We start from the raw sequence: 13,220 nt of genomic DNA, 5'->3' as shown, positions 1-13,220 counted from the left end.
TAACTCCAAGCACTTTCGGGAAACTGTTTTGAATCTAATGTTATGGGTTAGTGTTGTAGGCTGCTGAGAAATACAAAATGAGTTAACTTAAACACTGTTGGGCTAAAGAAGTATTGATTAGAAAGGAGAAAGCAAGGCTGGGGTCTGGAAGGAAGGAAGGAAGGAAGGACAGAAACAGAAAGAGGGAGGAAAAAAGGGAAGGAGGGAGAGAGGAGGGAGGGAGGGAGGGAAGGAAGAAAGAAGGAAGGGAAGGAGGGAAGGAAACAGACAGACTGAAAACCCATGGTTTGTAGAGGTGAGTTCCTACTTTGTGGCCATGTGGTGGCTCTTAACATGTAAGGTCATTTGGATGTTGAGAGAGGAAATCTTTTGTGCGGCCTTCTCAGCCTGGCACCCTACACCTTTCCCAACCACTAGGCTTGTATAGTTTTAGCTCCGCCTGGGGTGGTATCATGGAAGCTGGGAAGAGCATAGCTCCAGATGCACAGCAGATACTAAGAACCTAGCTTCTGTTTTCACTTCATCTCCCCAAAGACTTTTGCCAAACTCTGAATTATGCTACCACCCACTTTGGTTTTTTCCCCTTCTAAACTCCCAACTTCCTGCCTTTCTAATAATTGCCAGCACATTGGAGTCAGACCTGGGTGGGAATCCTGGCTCTTGCACTGTGTGACATACTCTGTGTGACTCCAGGCAAGTGACTTCACCTCTCTGAGCTTCATTTTCATCATCTGGAAAATGAGGCTTTACCCAGTGCCTGACATCCAGCTCAGCGAATGTTTGTATTATGTGATTCGGCCTGTTACTGTGGCTTAAGCTGTGCTTAAACTAGCAACAGAGAGAATGAGATCGGAAAGAAAAGGCTTCTATGTCCCCATCCATAAAATGGGAATATTATCCATCTGGGAGAGTCATAATGAACAATCATTACATGGTGCACATAATAATAGGTGGTAAGTACTCTGCATAATTTTCCTCTCCTCTCCTCCTTCATCTTCTTCCTCTCCACTCTCCTCCCTTTCCCTCCTCTCCCATTGCCTTATCCCACCTTCCTTGTCCTGCCCTTCTCTTCCTGTCTTCTGTGTAGATAATCACACGGATCCGCACCTCTGCAAATAATGTACTTAAATCCTTTCCTTTCTGCTCCTCTGGTGGGTGGACAGACAAGATAAACTGGAAGTAGAGAAACCCAAGGTAGTGTTTTGGCCAGGTCATTTATAAGGGAAAGTGAGTAAACACAGCGCTAATGGCTGAGTCAGAGGAAAGCTGTGGCTGGGAGGAAAAGCAGCCTAGATGGAGGCTTTTGACAAATCAACCTGGCCTTAAATCTGAGTCACTGCAGAAGGTCTGTCTGCAAGACAGATTCAGGGTTGGTTCCTTAGTGCTCCCTAAAGGGGAGGTGAGAGCCAGGGTAGGATTAAGTCACAGCCAAGAACAGTTAAGGAGATAGTCAAGGAATTGTGAATAAAATGCCTAATTGTACCTGGGGTTTTGTATTTCATTAAGTCCTATTTTTAACTGCATGCATTTTATAATATGAGTGGATGGTAACTACTAGAGAAGGTTATTACGCTGAACTATTTTAATGAGAGTTTTGTTATGTGTATGGGAGGGGAAATTGGGTAGAAAAGTGTGCAAGCCTCCATTGCTGTGCCCACTTTATGGCCAGTGTCACAACCAAGGCCCAATTATTCAAGCTTAAACCCAGAATAAGCCAATGATAGGTAAGAAATGCTGGGGGAAAAGACTGATTATTGAGGTGGCCTGAGCTTAGGAAGTGAATGTCCCCAGTCAACAAGACATCACTGGGGACACAAAAACCCACGTCAGGAGGAGGACGTGGGTGTGGACACCGTGGGTATCATGGGTCAAGGCAGCCTCAGCAAGAGGCTGTGCTAGTAGGGCCTCTGGCCTGAGATTCTGGCTCTGAGATTCATTCCTGGGGCGGAGTCACAAAGTTCTCCATGAAATGGGGTGAGAATATGAAAAAAAAATAGAGAAATTAAGTGGAAGACAGGGAAGGTTGTAGTGAGAATGCTCAGACCAATTGAGGGAAAATCTGGACCCCCTCAATACTCTGTGATCACCTCTGGGACAGCATTTATCATGCTTTGAAAATTATCTATGTTTGGGGCGCCTGGGTGGCTCAGTCAGTTAAGCATCCGACTTCAGCTCAGGTCATGATCTCGCGGTCCATGAGTTCGAGCCCCGTGTCAGGCTCTGGGCTGATGGCTCAGAGCCTGGAGCCTGCTTTCGATTCTGTGTCTCCCTCTCTCTCTCTGTCCCTCCCCTGTTCATGCTCTGTCTCTCTCTGTCTCAAAAATAAATAAAGGTTAAAAAAAATTAAAAAAAAAAAGAAAATTATCTATGTTTTACCCACATCGTCCACTAGACTGTAAGCTGAGGCAGGGACCAATCTGAATAGACATCACATTCCCAGTGCCAAAGACAGCTCATGACATGCTCTAGGTGTTCAGTAAATACCTGTACAGTTATCACTTTCAACTAATTACAACCAACTTAATTAAGACCTTGTACTCTAGAGCCCAAATACCTGGGCTTGAGTCTAGCCACTGTTTGGACAAGTCACTTATCCAATCTTTGCCTCAGTTTCCTCCTATGTCGAGTGGCTGTAATGGTGGTACATATCCCATGCATTGCTCTGAGGATTGTGTGAGCTAATGCATGTTCACTAAACACAGTACCTGACACATAGTTAGTGTTCAATCAATGTGAACTATCAAATATCACCATCACCATATCATTGCCATCACCATCATCACCACCATCAACACCATCATCATCATAATCACCACGATCATCCCTATCATCAGATCAACTTCCCAGTGACCAGGGACAAGTTACTAAACTCTGTACATCAATTTCCTCTTCTAAATGTAACTACATGGTCATTAAGATCATGAGGCATTGACACCCTATGGTTCTCTCTGTGGTATGTTTTACTCACTCTGTATTAATCACAGAAACTTCTGAATCCCAAACTGGCTTTCTCTGCCAACCAATGCATCTTTCGACCACCTCTCCAAACTAACCAGATCTGTGTGCTCAGGGCACCCTGTGTGTGTGTGTGTGTGTGTGTGTGTGTGTGTGTGTGTTATAATTAGTCTAAGTAGAATATGACCAGGAAATGAAATCCTATGTGAATACATTTTGTAATATTCTTCAGAGGCAAAGGTATATATCTTTGCATTGCCTGCTGTTTGAAATTATCTCCACAAGAGCTTCCAGCCATCAGTGTTTCTAGCAAAGAGTTAATGAAAAATCTGATAATAAAATGACAAGCTCTGTGTACCACCTTGTCATAGGACCCTCTGTCCTTGTTGGATGGGAGAGCAGGACAATGTGAAATGAGAAGTTGGGGGAAATAACAGAAGAGGGAGGCAACCATAAAACAACTGAAAATACAGGGAAGTAAGGGGGGTGGGAAGTGTGAAAAGCATGGACTACAATTACTCTAGTAAATGGTATTCACAGAATGCAAGCATTCATGTAAGAAAAGGGGGACATATGGAGACTAAACACACATATGTACATTCACTAAGTATTGCTAATAGATTATACAACAAATTGATAGCATTAGTTGCCTCCAGGGAAAATGGGTGGCTGGGGGAGGGGAAGGGGTAGACAGACTTTCTAACCAGATTCTTTATTCTTCTGTCTTTTTCAAACCATGTGAATACATTACTGATTTCAAAATGGATTTTTAAAAAGTTATTTCATAGGGTGAGCAGAGAGTGAGCCAGAAGTTGGAATTTGGATTCTGGTTCAGTATCTGAATGATTTATACCAAGCCTCCCCCCCGCCCCCCTCTGGACCTCGGCTTCCTCCCCCTGTGAGAGTGAAGGGGTCCAACTAGATTTAATATCCAGCTCCCAGCTCTCAGGATTTGCCATTCAATGTGGAGCATTGTGCTTCAGTAGAGCTCCCTCCAGCCCTGCAGAGCACGAGCCTCCCCGCTCTCTCCTCTGGGCCTGTCCTTCCAGCCCCGTGATCTTTCTCTGGTGGTTGTGGGCTCTCTGAGCCCTGGGATTTAGTGCTGGTGAAGGGTGGACAGCTGAGAGTTTGAATTCCAATAAAATGAGGATGGCCAAGAGGGCAAGATAAATAAATGATAGATAGATGGATAGATCAATAGATAGATGGATGTCTGGTGAGTCTAAGAAAGGGCCCAGAAAAAGAGGGAACTAGGAGAGGTCAAGTGTAACACAAGAAGGCCATGCAGTGAGAAGGAAAAGCAGTAGAGATGCCAAGGCACGTGGAAAGGTAATATGGATGAGCAACTCCAATGCCAGCCCCAAGGTCGGGGGGAGGCAGGAGGGAGGACCAATGATTGTGCAATAGGCTAAGAACCACAATGGAGAAGTCCTCCTTGCTCTGTCCACCAGTGCAGGAATCCTTATCATAACCACTGGACATTTGCTCAGGTCCTGTGACTCTACAGCCACCTCTATGATGACCTCAGAGGCCACCAGTAGCTGAGCTAAGGAGGTATAAGATAGCACCACTAGGCTTCAGGCAGAGGTTGGGAGAAAAGAAAGAAAAGGAGAAAAGAGAAAGGGGAGGGAGAGGGAGGCAGAGTGACAGAGAGCCAAGGGCAGTACAGAGATGGAAAACAAGAGAAAGAGAAAAAAGAGATTTGGGTGCACAGGCCAACCCACAAAAGCCCACCTGCCCCCATAAGATCAGTGACCTCTAGTGCTACAAATCGTATTGATTAGTTACCATGAGCAGTGGAGTCCTAAAAGAAAGTGCACTCGGCACTCTAAGCAGGGACACCCAGAACCCATTGTTACTGTCTTCTCTCGCCACCCACCACCTACACTAAAGCCCAGAGGTAAGATGGCAAATAAGAACCCACAGCCAACAGAAGGAAGATTGGGGTCTGGGAGGACCAGGTCCAGGGTAAAGTGCTTGGTGGACTCACGCTCTGCAGGGCTGGGTGGTCACTTGTCAAGGACGTTGACCTCCAAGATCCCACTTCAAGGGCAGAAAATACAGGATAAATGGTTTCGATGACTGGTAACGTTTCCCCTGAGAAGAAAAGACTGACCTTGAAGAGGTTGCTAGGCAGGCAGACTGCTGGAACCCCTTTCGGCATCAGCGTACTCTGGTTCCAAAAAGTATTTTGAAGAGTTCCCCTTTGCGCCTACCCTGAGGGGTAGGTGGCCCCTCAAGACACTTTCCAAGGCCGAGCCCCTGAGTAGCAGAGACGAGGGGTAAACAGGAACACCGGGGGCTCCCGTGAAGCCAGATCAAGCCAACGAGAGTGTTGGCTCCAAACAGTGGGTTATAAAAACAGAAAGTCACATTAGCCTAAATTGACCTCCCCCTCCCAACAAACTCATCTGATGGGAGAAAGAGCATTGTAATTATGGTGGTAGCCTCACAGCAGAATGAGGGCTGGCTGGCCAGCAGAGAAACATCATGCAGGAGACACAGCCAGGATGCCAGGTGTAGAGCAACAGATGTTTCAGAGATAGACAAGAAAAGGGAGCTTTCCTTAAAAGCTTATTATTGGGAAATCACAATGCTAAATTCTAATTTCTTGGTGGAAAGGTTATGTGGGTCAGCTCGTGCGCTGCCTCGTGAGTGTGTTTATCTGGCCAAGCGAGCCTGCCAGGACGGGAAAGCGAATTCACATGCGCTGTCATTCAATGTAGCTGTGAGGGCAGAGACGTAAGGGGTAGGGGTTGAGAGCATGGGGGATGGAGCTAGACTGCCTGGATTCAGAGGCTGTCCTGCAGCTTAGTAGCTGTGTGGCTTAGGGTGAGTAGCTCAACCTCTCTGTGGCGAGGATTCCACTTCTTTGAAGTAGAGAAAGTCATAGTGTTTACCTCATACGATTATTTTGAGGATTAAACACTTAGAACCCTGGTTTTCAGTGTGAGTAACTTAGAACAGGCCCTAGTGCTTAAGAAGTCCTGTATTTATTTTATTTTTTAAGTTGATTTATTTATTTGGGGAGAGGGGAGAGCAGGGAGGGGCAGAGAGAGGAAGAGAGAGAGAATCCCAAGCAGGCTCTGCCCTGTCAATGCACAGTCCGACGCGGGGCTCGAACCCAAGAACTATGAGATCATGACCTGAGCCTAGGTCAAGAGCTGAACGCTTAACCAACTGAGCCACCCAGGCACCTCATATTTTATTACATGTTTATTATTATTTATTGTTCTACTTTTGCAAGCAGAATGGTGGAAAGGGAAAAATCTTAAGAATGAGTTAGAGCTTAGTTCAATTCCTGCTTTCTGAGCCCTTGGCTCACAAATGTAAAAAAGAGGACAAAAACCCCTCCCCTGCAGGGTTGGACTGAGAAATTAAATATGTTTACATGCCCAGTGCAATGCGTGGCATACAGAAATACTCAAGAAATTCTAGTTCCTTTCCCCTCTCCCTGTCTTGGTGTGTTTCCTCAATGTGCTAGGCACTAACTAAGAGGTAGGGACACAAACATGAATGAGGTGTAGTTCCTGTCCTCAAAGGGCTCACGTCCAGAAGAAAAACCTGGACACACACAGTGACAAGGTCTCCCCCAAGGGCTATGATGGATCCAATTTCCTAGGAGGCGATGCTTAAGCTGGTTTGAAGAAAGAGTAGACTTTGCCCAGCCGGTGGAAGCATTGGTCCAGGAGGGTGTGGGGGGTAGGGAGCTCACTGCATATGTGTGCCAGGGAGAGAGCCATTGATCCTTGCTTAAGGTCACCAGCCATCCCTGTGTCTACCTCTGGATTTCTGTGTCAAGACCCCGGGAGCCTATGCGGGATGTCTCTTCTCTCTCTGGAAAAGCAATCCATCTGGAGAATTAACGGGAAAACCCATGACACAGAAGATATTCGGGCAAGCAAAAAGTAGCATGTGTACATTTCAAAGGGGAAACTGCCAGGAAAGGAAAAGCCCCCAGCAGTTGAACATATCAGAAACATAAAACGTCCTAAAGGTTTCTCTAACTCTGTGCCAGCCTAGAATTAGGACTCGGGAAAATGTTATTTATTATAATACAGTCTGATGTGTTACAATACCCCCCGGCTGCTGCTTTAGCAACTGCACTGTGCTCACAAGGTGGCCCCACCTTAGTTGGGACGTGTGTCACTGCAGCAACCCGCAGGACCTCCAGGACCAGGCTCTGTTTGAAGCCCCACAAAACTGGCAGATTCAGAACCTTCCCCCCACCCCAAAGCCAGTAACAGACAGCTCCAAGGAACCAAATCCAAAACAGAAATTCAGCAAAACCCACTTCACTAGCTTTTTCCGCTGGTGAATGAGAAGGGCCTCCAGGTGTGTGTGCAGTAGGTGCATGTGTGTGTGTGTGTGTGCAAATATGTGTGTGGGTGAGTGAAGTTGACTGGGGCTCAGATATCCTCTTCCCCAGAGACCAGATGCAGGGAGTTACCAGGCCAACAGGATGTGCAACCCCCCCCCCAGGTCACTGAGGAGGGAAAACCAGCCTAGCACTGCACCGTTCAGATACTCGGAGGCTAATTCAACACATCTGCAGGGAGCACCCTTAATAAGTCATCACAAAGTGGGTGAGATTCCTCTCCAGACCCAAACCCCAAAATCCCCAACTTCACTAAGTGCCCTGCTACCTTTGGGATCCTTTCACCCCATCCCACAACCCCTATCAAAATCCACTCTCTGGAAAATGTCTGGAAAACTCCTTTATCCCATGGAGTAATGGGGCTGAAGTGTCAGCTCTCCCAGGGAGGCCTCAGGGGGTCAATCTGAGGTATGGGTGGAGACCCACTGCGCACCACACATTGCCAGGTAGTTGCAGAAGCAGGATTCCAGCCCTGCGCTCAAGGCACCTGGCCCAGAGAGTGCAAACCGTAAGGCCGTGGGGTACAGTACAAACAGCTAGGGCTTTGGGGACCTGGGTGCAGAATCCCAACCCACCACTTGCAGGCTGTATTACCTTGGCCAAGTCCTTGGCCTGCCAGTCTCACCTGTGAAGTGAAGTTACAACTGCACTGTATGCTTCAAGGCTAAATAAAAACGTCCAAAGGTTCCCAGGGGTTGGTGGAAGCCCTGAGCCTTCCCAGGAGGGAAGGGCGACGTCAGCCAACTGGCTGCAGGATCCCAGGTGTGAGAATGGCAGAGATGGAGCCTCCTGTCCTGGGAAGTGACACTCCTCCCTCCTGCCCTCCTGGGAGAGCTGTGCTGGCTGAGGGCTCCCAGCCCAGTGGTGGGGGGTGGGGGGGGGAGCACCCCTGGGAAGCTCGTGAGAGGCAGAGCCCATCTTGCCAGAGGCCCAGTCACCACTTCCACACCTCAACACACAGCACGGCACCGCACACAGCACACCCAGAAACCTTGCTATGCATCCGCACACCCATCAACACACCCATTCATACCCACCACCCACTAAGCGCCCGGACACACACACACACACACACACACACACACACACACACCGTCACAGACACGCTGTCCTAGACACTCAGATAACCACAGTTCATCGGCTGCAAACGAGCTCACATGCAGGAGATGGGCAGAAATACCCGTTCACACTCCCCGTACTGGGCGCAGGACTCCCCTCGCCACACACACTGTGTACTTGCGCACAGGCCCACACTACACAGCGGCTCACTCCGTACGGCCCGTCTCCCGCTCCGAAGTGCTCTCACACACGGCCCCGCATAAACACAACGGCTCTGCCCCACACCTCTCCCACGAGCCCGCACACCCGGCACATCTGTGCAGTGCACCCCACCACCACCGGGCCAGCTCCAGCAAGAGGCTTCCCGCTCGGTGTGCAGCGGCCACAGTGGCCAGGAATTAAAATGCAGCGAGGAGGAGCCGGGCGCGTCAGCACCGCGTCTCCAGGAGCGCACAGCGCTCGCCGCCGCCGCCCCGCCCGCCCGGAGCCGTGGGGCCAGCGAGCCGAGGAGCAGGTGCTCGAAGCCGAGCCGCGCCAGCGTCGGGCGGCCGCTGCCCAAGTTCGCCCGGGGCCCGGAGGAGGGCCCGGGCAACCGGGAGAGGAACGCAGCCGGCGCCGCCAGCGCCGCCGCCGCCGCCGCGGGCTCGGAGTCTCGAGAGAAGGACGCGCCGAACAGCGAGTCCGGGTCACCCCGCCGAGAGGTGCAGCCGGGGCTCCGCAGTCCCCAGCTCCTGGCGCCGCCGGGGCAGGGAGAAGAACAGGCAGGGGACAGCGAGGCCGGGCTTTTCTGGAGACTCGAGGCACCCCGGAGAGTCGAGGGGAGAAGCGACACTTTCTTCTGGCCAGCAGCCCGGAAGGGGCCCAGCAGCGAGCAGCCTCCCGCAGGACTCCCGGAGAAGCACCGGTCCCCGGGCGAGAGCGGGCGCGTCGCACGCAGGGCTCCAGCGCGGGACTTAAGGGGAGCCTTCGAGGGTCTCGGCCGAGCGCAGCCCGAGGAGCCGCGAGCGGGTCTCGCCGCGAAGGGAGAGAGCGCAGCAGCGGGCCGGGCGACCCCTCGCCCCGGTACACACCCACCCCACCCGCCGCGCCCGAGCCGCGGTGCGCCTCTGGGGGCGCTCGTTCCCCGGAGCCTTCTCTCCCGGGTCCCAGCACCGCTGGGCTACCGGCTGGGCTGGCGGGGCCCTTGGGGATGCCCAAATCAGGCATGGTGGCCGACTGGCTGCTCTCCCCGGACCAGCGTAAAAGCTGGGGTTAGGCGGAGCAGGGGGGACTCGGCGCAGGGTCCCCCGAGGTCCAGGACGAGGGGAGGCGGGCGCAGCGCCCGGGCACCGGAGAGGCGGCGCCCGGTGGGGCCCCTCCAGAGGTAGCGGCCGGGCCAGGCACTCTCCAGGAAGACTAGGGGCCCGGAGAGCCCGCGCGGCGCTCGGGAGAGGCCAGAGCCAGGGGCGGCGGGCCGAGGCAGCGCTCAGTCCCGGGCGGGCGCCCGCGGAGGCGGCGGCGGCGGCGCCGGGCGGGCATGCCGCGCCACCGGAGCTCCTTTCGGGCGCACGCTTCCCTGGCGCGGGCTGCGCGCGGCGGCTGCTGCTGCTGCTTCCACTGCTGCTGCGGACTCCCATGGCGGCTCCTCCCGGCCGGGGCCGCCGCCGCTGCCGCCAGCCGCGGGCTGAATGAATGAGCCGGAGCGGCGGAGCCCGGCTGCCCGCGGCCGCGCTCACCGGCCCGGGACGCTTCCGCATGGCCCGCGAGGAGCCGGCGCCGGCGGCGGTGGCGGCGGCCGGGCAGCCCGGGGGCGACAGGGGCGGCGAACGCGAGCGGGCGCTGCAGGGGCCGGGGGTCGCCCGCAGGGGGCGGCCGTCGCTGAGCCGCGCTAAACTGCACGGGCTGCGGCACATGTGCGCCGGGCGCACGGCGGCGGGGGGCTCCTTCCAGCGGCGGGCGCTGTGGGTGCTGGCCTTCTGCACGTCCCTCGGCTTGCTGCTGTCCTGGTCCTCGAACCGCCTGCTCTACTGGCTCAGCTTCCCGTCGCACACGCGGGTGCACCGCGAGTGGAGCCGCCAGCTGCCCTTCCCCGCCGTCACCGTGTGCAACAACAACCCCCTGCGCTTCCCGCGCCTCTCCAAGGGGGACCTCTACTACGCCGGCCACTGGCTCGGGCTGCTGCTGCCCAACCGCACCGCACGCCCGCTGGTCAGCGAGCTGCTGCGGGGCGATGAGCCGCGCCGCCAGTGGTTCCGCAAGCTGGCTGACTTCCGCCTCTTCCTGCCGCCGCGCCACTTCGAGGGCATCAGCGCCGCCTTCATGGACCGCCTGGGCCACCAGCTCGAGGACATGCTGCTCTCCTGCAAGTACCGGGGCGAGCTCTGCGGGCCGCACAACTTCTCCTCTGTGAGTTGCCCTCCGCGCGCACCCGCTTCCCCCTGCTCCCCCACGCTCCAGAGTCAGTAGGCCCTCCCCGCCGCCCCCCCCCCCCCCGCCCCGGGCAGGACACCAGGCCGCTGGCCATGACATCATTCCAGGACGCCCAGGCGGAACCCGCTCTTAGGTCCCCTGAGCCGTGACCTCCAGGTTGAGGAAAGTTGGACACCACTGTAGGAGGGGTGGCCTCGCTCGCCTGTCCCGGCCTCTCTCCTTCCTGTGTTAGCCCCCAAACCCTCAACTCTGCTCTTTCTGGTCCCTCTGTGAGTGCTAGCCCTCTTTGTCCCGGACGTCACCCCCAGGTCCACAGGACTGCAGGCAGCTGCCCTGTGTCCGCAGTGAAGGGATGGGAAGAGAGAGAAGCACGTCTTACTTGTGGGCTTGTCTTTGGGGAAACCATCAGGAAGCTCTTTAAAAATGAGCCATCAGCAGAACTGCACTGCTCTAAGCAGCTTATGCCTGAGTTGCAAAGCACTTGGAGTCTGGAGGGGAGGAGGGGGAACTTTGGAGGAAACGCCCAGGATGTTAACCAACGCCAAAGCTGTAGCCAGTGAGGTGGAGGAGTCGGCAGCCCCTTCTGCTACTTTTTCAAAGCTCTGTCTCAAGCACCCAGGGGATTTGAGCCATGGTGGGCATGAGCGGGGCCCTTGACCCCGTGAGTTGAGTGTGGGCCCTGGTCTAGAGGAGCCACGCCCCTGCAGTGGGGAGAGCAGCCTAGTAGAGAGATATTGATTCCAACAGCAGGGGCCAGGAGAAGCTGTGCTCCTGGTTTGTAAACCATTTGCTGTGCTGGTTCCCCCACGCTGTGGGTCTGGATAATGCAGCTGTCAGACAGAAGGTATCTGCCTCGCACGGTCTGCCGTGGAGGAGTTCTTGTGCCAAGCCCCAGCGTGGGACAAGCCTGTCCAGTCATTCGTGTGTAAATGCCCCTTAGGTGGGTTTGGGTTTTTCCACTAGTGCAGGGAAGGTTGGCTGTGTGTTTATTTGCGATGCTCTGATGATGATTTAACCAGCCCCTTTGCCTCACCCCTGACAGTCTTGTGTCTGACAAAGCTTTTCCTGTGATGGTAAAGAGATGCGGCTGCTCCAACAGGTGTTGGCCCGGATGCCAGGCAGGCCAGGCCTCTGATTGGCTAATTGGGCAAGTCCCTGTCTAGGATGGTGACCCTGGCTCCAATGTTATCCTCCTTGTTTTGGTTTATGTGGGGCATCCCTGATTCTTCCACTTCCAAAACATCCCTTATTTTCTGGGCTTTCCAGCATGCCTTTGAAGAATCCCTACCTAGTGGCTCCCCTGCTTCAGCAAGCAGGAAATGCTGTTAACGTGTGCTGCTAAGCGACTCCTTTCAGACTTCAAACACAATTCTGAGTTCTACAGAGACAAAGGAAAGAGAGTAGCGATGCCTTGTTTATTGTTTGGCTGACCACAAACTAGCAGCCCCTAAAGTTAGATTGAAGTTCAACGTTGCATTCGGTTATCAGCAACCCCTGTTTCCCGCTTCAAGTTGTACGACACGGCCCGCCAAATAGAATCGTGCATCTCTGACGATGGCTGTGCAAAGAGGGCAGAATGGCATGCTAACAGCCAGTGTTCACATCTGACACTCACACAACCTCTGTGTTAGCAATGAGTTTCATTCCCATTTTAAAGATGAGGAAAATGAGGCTCCTCAAGGCTGTCCAAAGCTCAGAGCCAGCCAAGTTGAAAGTCTAACTCTGCATGCCATCAGATGCATCACACAGAAGCCACACGTCGCCTTCTTCTCTGAGCCTGGACCGCTCTTCTATTAGAAGACCCCTGGGCAGGACTCTTGCTCTCCCCAACGCCTACCAATTCCTATCCCTCCTTGCCTTGGAGCATGGCCGGGAGAGTGGAAAGCAGAGCTGCCCCAGGTGGTGCAGGCGGTCATAACCTTGGCCACATGTTACGGGACCCCACCATGCAACAGGAGCTTGCTGCGGCAAGCATACAGCCCCTTCAGAAGCCACCGGACCTCAGTCTCCCTAGCAGGTACGGCCATGAGTTGAAGCGATCAGGCCCCTTCCCACTGGGGTACACCCTTCTCCTACTCGCCGGTACCCTGCCTCCCTTCATCAGAAGAGCTTGCAGGCGCACACACACCCCAGCAAAGGATATACCTCCCTTCCCCAAGTATGTGTTCCTGGGCACTCAAGGGACCCCTAGTGGTTTCCTATCATGACCCTGCCCCGGGGACTTTCCAGTCCCCTGACAGTTCGTGCTTTTTTTTCCAAGGACCTCACATGAAAGGCTGCACCCCTCTGTCCGTGGAAGCCAGAAGCTATTTCGGGGGAGCATCAGATACAGAGCTGGCCCATCAGGCATATTTTCCTCTAACTACATAGGCCCCCTGACTCGGGCCTTTGTCGTCTCTGATGGAGTGGTACAATAGTG

The 13,220-nt window shown here is 53.7% G+C and overlaps 1 protein-coding gene across 1 annotated transcript in view; it reads left to right on the top strand.

Annotated features, from left to right (window-relative positions):
- The first annotated feature begins 10,063 nt into the window (after positions 1-10,063).
- ASIC2 (acid sensing ion channel subunit 2) overlaps positions 10,064-13,220 on the top strand; it is a 267,566-nt gene continuing 264,409 nt past the window's right edge. The window contains exon 1 of the mRNA XM_042917464.1: positions 10,064-10,777. Coding sequence (XP_042773398.1) covers positions 10,064-10,777 — 714 coding nt within the window. The remainder of the gene's footprint in view (positions 10,778-13,220) is intronic.

The sequence above is a fragment of the Panthera leo genome, chromosome E1, assembly GCF_018350215.1.
Source record: "Panthera leo isolate Ple1 chromosome E1, P.leo_Ple1_pat1.1, whole genome shotgun sequence".
In the NCBI taxonomy this organism is placed as follows: Eukaryota; Metazoa; Chordata; class Mammalia; order Carnivora; family Felidae; genus Panthera; species Panthera leo.
The sequence above is the reverse complement of the archived record's forward strand: the minus strand, read 5'-3'. Positions and strand labels throughout refer to the sequence as shown.